General features: G+C 42.8%; 3 protein-coding genes across 3 annotated transcripts in view; 2 read left to right on the plus strand and 1 right to left on the minus strand.

Moving 5' to 3' along the window:
• The window catches only part of LOC142398498 (uncharacterized), a 462406-nt gene that overhangs the window by 96785 nt on the left and 357050 nt on the right, over positions 1-8571 (plus strand). The window lies entirely within an intron of this gene.
• Positions 1547-5724, plus strand: LOC142398510 (E3 ubiquitin-protein ligase TRIM39-like). The gene is made up of 2 exons (XM_075482549.1): positions 1547-1655; positions 3603-5724. The coding sequence occupies exon 2, from the start codon at positions 3612-3614 to the stop codon at positions 5256-5258; it is 1647 nt and encodes a 548-aa protein (XP_075338664.1). The 5' UTR covers positions 1547-1655; positions 3603-3611; the 3' UTR covers positions 5259-5724.
• Positions 8454-8571, minus strand: part of LOC142398537 (uncharacterized) — a 2313-nt gene continuing 2195 nt past the window's right edge. Inside the window, exon 2 of the mRNA XM_075482577.1 lies at positions 8454-8571. This exon is cut by the window's right edge and continues 1349 nt beyond it. The gene's annotated coding sequence lies outside the window, so the exon portion shown is untranslated.

The following is an 8571-nucleotide window of genomic DNA, read 5'->3' on the forward strand; positions in this document are numbered from 1 at the left end:
ACAATTAGTCATTAGATTATATCTTATATTCCTTTTTTAAGCTTTAAATTGAATCTTATTTACTTTTTCTTGATGTTGAATAAAATATAATTCTTATTATTGTCTGTTTTTTTTTCTACTTTTCTATTTTTAGACATGATAACGTTCATTTTATTGGAATTAGGATTTTTTTTCAACTGAATTTCATATATTAGTTTGACTCTTTTGGTAACTGAGAGCAGTTTTAAATGTACAAAAAAGTTTAAACTATGAAGCTGTTTTTCACAGATGCAGCTAAAGAAATGGGAACAAATGACAGGCTGCTGGGAACAAAGTGCCTAAAGATCCAGTTTAAAATGTGGACACAGCACTGGTTCATCCCTTGAGTTAGGAGCCTTTTTCCTGCCTGAGTGGTTCATAGGTCAGAGTTAAGTGGCTTAACAAAGAAAAAACACATTCCTCTGAAGATGCTCAGGTACAAGGACTGAAGATGAGGGAAGAAGCAGAAAATGTCCAAAGAGAAACTCTGAGAGAGCTTCAGGAAGCTGCAGAACTGCTGATCAGGACACTTTAAAGGTTCCAGGAGAGTCTGGAAGACATGATGATTGGATCAGGACATTAAAAGTTCTATATTTCTGATATATTATTTAGTTTGCTGCAATAGTAATGCAACATTTATGGTTTTCAACACTTTGTCCTCAGACAGGTGTCTCAAAACAAGTATAAACAGTCTTTATATATAATCCGTATTCACTGACCTGAAGCAAACAGGTTTGTTTAAATTAAATGGTAACAATTTAATTAAATTACAATGTATTATAATAGTAATTTTAAACATTTATGTGAGGCGCTGCTGCATCAAATGTGTGTGTTTTTTACAGAAATATAGAATTATATTTATTAAACTGTAATACAATTTTCCCAAATGAATTTTGTTTAAAGAAAAACAATCTAAATTTATTTTCTATATCTGTTCTCTTTCTATATGAATATAGATGTAAAACCAAATGGTGCCTTTACTGTCAAACGTTTCCATAAAAGAGTTTCTGAGAGTCCAGAAACAAAAATAACCTGAAAGTTCTTCTGTTGAAATGAAGGATGTTTTCATGATTTTCTGAGGTTGCCCACACAAAAACTTTCATTTCCAAGTTAATTTTATTGATTAATACCAAGTGTATCAGATCACTGAGAGCCACTAATGAGGAAACCTGTCAGTCTGATGTGGTTCCTCTCTGTGACCAGCAGAGGGCAGCAGAACAACCACTATCAGGAGGAATGAACTGCAGTAACCTCAACTTCCTGTGTTTCAGCTTGAAGAAAAACACGTTCAAAGGCCAAAATGAGAGCAGCAGAAAGTTAATTGTGGCTTTAAACAGGTTTTGTGCGGTAAAGTGCAATAAACTCATAAATACATTTGTACTTTAAACTCATCTGGTGCCAAAAGTCTGTAAATAATCACGTCTGAACCTGAAGGAGGAAACAAATGCTGAGAAAAAGGTGCAGCAGGAGGCGGAGCAACACTGGAAAAAAACAGTTTCATCGTCATTTCCCTGAAATGAAAGTGAAGTCTGTCAGAGTGACGGCAGAGCTGCAGTCGAGACAAACCTCTGTGTTTCTGTCTGAAGAGAAATAAAGTGAGTTCATCTGTTCTTTCTCAACCACTGAGTCAAACACTGGTGAGTACAGCTGATAATATTTACTGCGTTTCAACAACCAGCATTAACACAGAACTCAGAGCTTCCACCAAACAGGAAGCTTCAATGCTGACTGACTCTCATCAGGACAGATTCAACTTTAGGATCATTTGGAAGCTTTAGGATTGTAGATATTAGGCCTCATGCAGGAATATTTTCGTATTTTTATTCAAAATTTCTCTCACTTTTCTCGTACGAAGCTCTCTTACGAACACGCCACGTCAGATTCAACAAACGCTCTTAACTTAGGAATAACGGTAGGCGTCCACTATTCCGGCACGTCAACTTAACTCGCCGGATTGGATGCCCAAGTCTCGCCGTGTTGCTACTGCAGTGGGCGTGTACAGAGGGGCTTGTATACGAAGTTGTAGATAGAACATACGGGCTCCGGGGGAAAGTAAATAACTTGTGATTTTAACCAACCGAAGTTTCTCCCTTTGAGTTTTGGAGGGAAATGAATGTGTATAAATCGTCAGCAATGGAACATTATTTCGTATTTCACCATGGCTGTGGATCTGCGAGCGAGGAGAGCTGCTGTGCTGCTGCTGCTGCTGCTGGAGACAGGAGATCACATGATCTACTGTCATTGGATAACGCACTCCGTCTGCCGTGGCAAATTTGCATAAAGTTCGAGCGAGCCCAACTTTTTGACGTGCCGCAGGTCCGCCGCTCGCCGTGCCGGAATAGTGGACGCAAGCCGTATCCAACGCATTCAATTCATTTTCAATGAAATCCGGCCGATCGTTGTCGCCGTGCTCGCAAAGCATGCTGGGATTCCGGCACGGCGAGCGGCGGACCTGCGGCACGTCAAAAAGTTGGGCTCGCTCGAACTTTATGCAAATTTGCCACGGCAGACGGAGTGCGTTACCCAATGACAGTAGATCATGTGATCTCCTGTCTCCAGCAGCAGCAGCAGCAGCACAGCAGCTCTCCTCACTCGCAGATCCACAGCCATGGTGAAATACGAAATAATGTTCCATTGCTGACGATTTATACACATTCATTTCCCTCCAAAACTCAAAGGGAGAAACTTCGGTTGGTTAAAATCACAAGTTATTTACTTTCCCCCGGAGCCCGTATGTTCTATCTACAACTTCGTATACAGGCCCCTCTGTACACGCCCACTGCAGTAGCAACACGGCGACACGATGGCATCCGATCCGGCGAGTTACGTTGACGTGCCGGAATAGTGGACGCCTAAGTGTGTAAACGACCTGCGTAAATGATGAATGCCACCCGTGCGTATTTAAGTGCACATGCATGAGGATAATAGATTTGCATACTCCACGCCCAAAATGATACCATATAAGGCTGTGCTTCCTCTCTGCTGTGCCAGGAAGTGTTGAGTCATGATGATGGCATCAGGGCGCAGAAAGAACAGCTTTAGGGGCTCTGAGACTGAAGTTCTGCTTCCAGAGATCCAGAAAGGAAAATCTGTCATTTTAGCAGAGTCAGCAGTGGAATTACGGGACCTGCTAAAGCCAAGAAATGGGAAATTATTACGAGTGCTGTTAATTCTGTGTAACCTGTAGTTCGTAATGTCACCGAAATAAAGAAGAAATGGTTTGATATGAAAATGGCTTAAAAAAAAAACGTCTCGCCATGGCCAGGCGCAAACAGAATAATGTCAGCATCATTTTGGGGTATAATGTATATATTTATTTATGTTTGCTTCAAAGTAATTAAATATACAATCAATTAGTCAAGCAAACTTGATTGGAAAACTCCTACGACAGGTCTGGATCACTCGTAAATTCTGTTCGTACCTGAAAGAAAACATAAAATACGAAAAGATTGGTGAATGCGCAAATTCTCTTAAATCACTCGTACGCACGACTAAAGAACAAATCTGTGCGTACGGACGGTTGTTGCATGCATTGTCTTCATTAGTGTAAAACTCTGTTTTTTCTCTCTGACTCTTGTCCTCAGAGTGCAGACATGTCTGCTGGCAGCAACCTGCGATCTGAGGATCAGTTTCTGTGCTCCATCTGTCTGGATGTGTTCACCGATCCAGTCAGCACACCATGTGGACACAACTTCTGCAAAAGCTGCATCACTCAACACTGGGATGCTAATGTTCTGTACGAGTGTCCCATGTGCAAAGAGAACTTCAGCACTCGACCTCAGCTGAGAGTCAACACTTTGTTCTCTGAGCTGGTTGCTGAGTTCAGACGTGGAGCTCAGCAGAAAGCCAGCAGCAGCAGCTCAGAGCAACAAGCTGCCAGACCAGGAGAAGTTCCCTGTGACGTCTGCACTGGAACCAAACTGAAGGCCCTGAAGTCCTGCCTGCTGTGTTTGGCCTCCTACTGTGAGACTCACCTGGAGCCTCATCTGACTGCTTCACGTCTGAAAAGACACCAGCTGACGGAGCCGGTGGAGAACCTGGAGGACAGGATGTGTAAGCAGCACGATAAACCTCTGGAGCTGTTCTGTAAGACCGACCAGACATGCGTCTGCATGCTCTGCTCTGTTTTAGACCACAAGACTCATGAGTTTGTTCCTCTGAGAGAAGAATATGAAGGAAAGAAGGCAGAGCTGGGGAAGACAGAGGCTGAAATCCAGCAGATGATCCAGAAGAGACGACTGAAGATTCAGGAGGTCAAAGAGTCGGTGAAGATCAGCGAAGATGCTGCAGACAGAGAGAAAGCAGAAGGTGTTCAGGTCTTCACTGCTCTGAAGGAGTCTGCTGAGAGAGGCCTGAAGGAGCTGATAAAGGAGATCCAAGACAAACAGGAAACTACTGAGAAACAGGCTGAAGACCTCATCAAAGATCTGGAACAGGAGATCTCTGAGCTGATGAAGAGGAGCTCTGAGGTGGAGCAGCTCTCACGCTCTGAAGACCACCTCCACCTCCTCCAAAGCTTCTCCTCCCTGAAAGCTGCTCCACCCACCAAGGACTGGACAGAGGTCAGCGTCCGTCCATCATCAAATGAGGGGACTGTGGTGAGGGCTGTGGCTCAGCTGCAGGAGACACTCAGTGAAATGATGAAGAAGCTGTTTGAGGCTGAGCTGAAGAGGCTCCAGCAGGATGCAGTGGATGTTACTCTGGATCCTGATACAGCTCATCCTAAACTCATGCTGTCTGAGGATGGAAAACAAGTGAATCACTGTGGTGATGTGTGGAAGATTCTTCCAGATAATCCAGAGAGATTTTCTCAGTGTGTTTGTGTTTTAGGAAATCAGAGTTTCTCTTCAGGCAGATTTTACTTTGAGGTTCAGGTTAAAGGAAAAACTGCCTGGTATGTAGGAGTGGCCAGAGAGTCGATCAACAGGAAGGGACCAATCACAGTGAGTCCTCAGGACGGTTTCTGGACTGTATGTCTGAGAAATGGAAATGAGTACACAGCTCTTGCTGACCCTGCAGTCCGTCTCAGTCTTCAGTCTGTTCCTGAGAAGGTGGGGGTGTTTGTGGATTATGAGCAGGGTCTGGTCTCCTTTTATGATGCTGATGCTGCAGCTCTGATCTACTCCTTTACTGGCTGCTGCTTCACTCACAAACTCCACCCGTACTTTAGTCCCTGTCTGAATGATGGTGGTACAAACTCAGCTCCTCTGATCATCTGTCCTGTCAATCAAACTGTCTGATCTGTTCTGTAAAGAAGCTCCATGAACAGTGAATCTGCTTCTTCTAAAGTTTAGGTCTGGCTGTCTCTGCAGATGAAGTCCTGCTAGTGGAGTGATGAGGTTGTAAATGTCCTCAGCAACAAGTCAGCAGTTCAGTTCACAGCTGGATTATTTGCTGCAGGTCCTTCCACTTCGGTCTTTCTCCACATTTCTTCTTTCTCTTCACTGTCGCTGTCAGATCAATAAAAGTGATCCTTTTCCTTTATGATTGGTTATCGTGGATGTTGTATTTTCACCTTTTACTCGTGGATTTAATCTTTAATGTGGCCCATTATTGGTTCTGGTCCAGAATCTGAACAGTTCAGAAATCATTGAAAGCCTGATTTTACCATGAGAAGTATGATGATGATGATGATGATGATGATGATGATGATGATTGAGAAATAAAAAGCTAAATCAGGTGAAAGTGTCAGTTAAGTTTGTGATGTCACAGCCTTTAAGTTAGCACGCCACCTACAGGCCTGCTGCTGCTTCTACACCTGCTGTGGACGTTGGTGACTGTGAGAAACTGTTGGAAAGCTCAGATTATTCTGATTAAAATCAGGTGAAACATTTTAACATAAAAATACAAAGCCCTCAACAACCTTGCACCTCCATACTGGAGTGGTTACTGGTGTGCACTGGTAATCCATATCAAATTTAGTTGCGAAAAGTTGCTTCTGTCGTGTTTTATTTGGCAGCTCGTTCATGCTCGCACTATTTTCTTAGCGGTGGCGGAGTGATATCAACGAACGTCCAGTACAAAATGTCAAATAAAACACGACAGAAGCAACTTTTCGCCACGAAATTTGATATGGATTACCAGTGCACACCAGTAACCACTCCGGTGAGTTGATGATTTAGAAAACGGACGTTTATGGTGCTTTTACGGACCTTTAAGGACATGCGCATGACTTGCCGTTCTGAAGCAGGTTGAGAAGAATCAAAATTAGGCAAATACCGGAGACAGCAGTAAACATCAAAAAAGCGGTGAGGGGGGTTCTAAAACATTGCAGACGACTCAGAAAAGAGGCTTAATGTTGAAAATACCGCAGTTCTCCTTTAAAGGTGAAGCAGATATCTCTCCATGTTCAAAGTATCTGAAGGGAAACTGATTGCCTGCTAAAGGGAGAATCTTTATCTTGCCATCTCGTGCTTAAATGCGCTGCTGGAAATGTGAGTTGACCAGAAAAAAAACAAATGGTGACAGCTGACTTGCTACTTATTAATTGACCCATTGAACGGGTCACTTTAGGCATCATTGCTCCTGTTGCCCCCCAGAGAAATGTGTCCTGAGCTGCTGCTGCTAACTGTGAATGAAGGACGGTGATGGGGATGTCTTGGTGCCACAGGCCGACCTTTAGTGCCCAGAAGGGCGATAACCACGGACCGAGGCACACACCAGTTATTAAATATATGTGGAAATTATTCTCACTCATCAGGGAGCAGACGGATCCTGATGATCGATGTGACCCGAGGACAAAAAAGCTTGAAGGTGGAATCAATAAGTATCTCAAGAAAACTCTGAAAATCTATTCCAGCTCTATGTGTTTTAATGTGTTTATATCATTTTATATCTGCTTAGAAGTGTCTGGAGTTATGTTTGGTATAGAAGGTCAGAGTTCGAGCTTTTTTAGTCCGAGGTGTTAGTTTGAGAGTCAGAGGAGAGAAAAGAGTTCTTCAGAAGCTACAAAGAGGATTTCTTCAGTGTAAGCTGGTTTAACAGTGTTGTGAAATAGAGTTGTTATGGTCGTGTTTTAATGCTTTAAACTTAAAGGTCTGTGTCAGTAAGATGAAGGTAAGTGTAAGCTGTTTCTGGGGTCTGAGGTGTGAGAGAAAAGGTGAAGCCTTCCTTAAAGGGACAGCCTGCTGAAGTTCAGAGGTTAAAGACGGATTCTGTCAGTGAAAAGCTGGAATAACAGAGCTGCTGAGCTTTACTGGGTCTGCTGGGTTTCTGTGGGATTTGAGTTGTAGGATGAGTTTTTGTTGTGTTTCTGTGTAAGAAAATGATTTTTGAGATAAGATTTCTGTTATGAGCCATCACTGCTCACCACTGAAACATCTGCAGTTACATGAAGGACGTGGAGGACATAAAAGGGAATAAATGAATTCACATCAGTTTTATTTCTACATAAATGCTCTCTGATGCAGTGTTCAGCCTGGTTCAGTTTAATCCATCGTGTCCTGTTGTTAGCAGCCTTGTTAGGCCTGTTTCTGCTTTATGTTGCTGGTTTGGGCTTCGTTGCATTGCTTAAATGCTTTAATACTTTTCTACTTTTCTATTCTGTGACTGCGAATATCATAGTTACAATCCTATTTTCATGTTATCATGTTGGTCAGACTTTACAGAGCTGTGATGTGGCTGTTATCTCGTTTAGATCGGTGAAAGGTTGTTGTGAATAGATCCCACTGGAAACATCTGGGTAGGGCAAGAGTTAGGGCAAACTCTGAACTTGAGTCGTATTAAAATAGCTCGAGCTTTAACCAAACTCCCAACGAGCAATAACAACTTCGGACTGTGGCGAAGGTTCATCTTCCAACGGGACAACGACCCGAAGCACGCCGGCCTGCCTGGGGAGGTGTTGGTTGGATGCATGCAGCAGCCATTCTGTGCTCAGCACGTGGAAGCGCTGCAATAAACGCTAAAGATTTAAAGATCTGCAGTTTTACCTTCAAGAAACTGCAGTTTGACAGGGAACATTAAAGAGAACAAGAATATATTCAATATAAATGTGCATGTTTACTGTGCATTAATGCGTCCAACATTAATGTCACATGATCGTAAACTGTGAGACGGGTACGTACCTTTTGGCTGATTTATAAGCCAGAACCACGCACGTTTAACGCCTCAGTCTCACCATTCACGGGTGAAAGCAGAGTTAAAAAGAAAGTGATAACAAGTGGAAGGGAGGCAGAAAAGTGCTGCTACTGTTAAACACTGTGCGTGAAGAATATTCTCCTTCGTCTTCTTCTTCCTCCTTAAAAGCTTCTCTGGCCAGTTTACTGAGCTTAAGGTGAAGTGTTCACGTAGAAACATGTTTGTTTATTTAATTATCTTCAGAAAGAAAAGTCTTGATGAGATCTGTGCACATAAATCCACTCACAGGAACAACAGAAAGGATGAGGAAAAGAGAAAAAAACTGCGATAGAAAAAGAAAGAGGCACGAAACCTCCACCTTTCAGCTCGTTTATCGTCAGAGTCCTTTTATTAAGATGGAGTTCCAGATGTTGTATTTGCCTTTTCACTCAGTAGCAGCACCTGTGGGGGCTCGTCTTTGTGCTCCTTTAATCAATC

The sequence above is a fragment of the Odontesthes bonariensis genome, chromosome 14 (genome assembly GCF_027942865.1).
Source record: "Odontesthes bonariensis isolate fOdoBon6 chromosome 14, fOdoBon6.hap1, whole genome shotgun sequence".
In the NCBI taxonomy this organism is placed as follows: Eukaryota; Metazoa; Chordata; class Actinopteri; order Atheriniformes; family Atherinopsidae; genus Odontesthes; species Odontesthes bonariensis.

Bases quoted from the DNA above. Each gene is read 5' to 3' on its own strand.
- LOC142398510 (XM_075482549.1), top strand. From the start codon at position 3,612: ATGTCTGCTGGCAGCAACCTGCGATCTGAGGATCAGTTTCTGTGCTCC.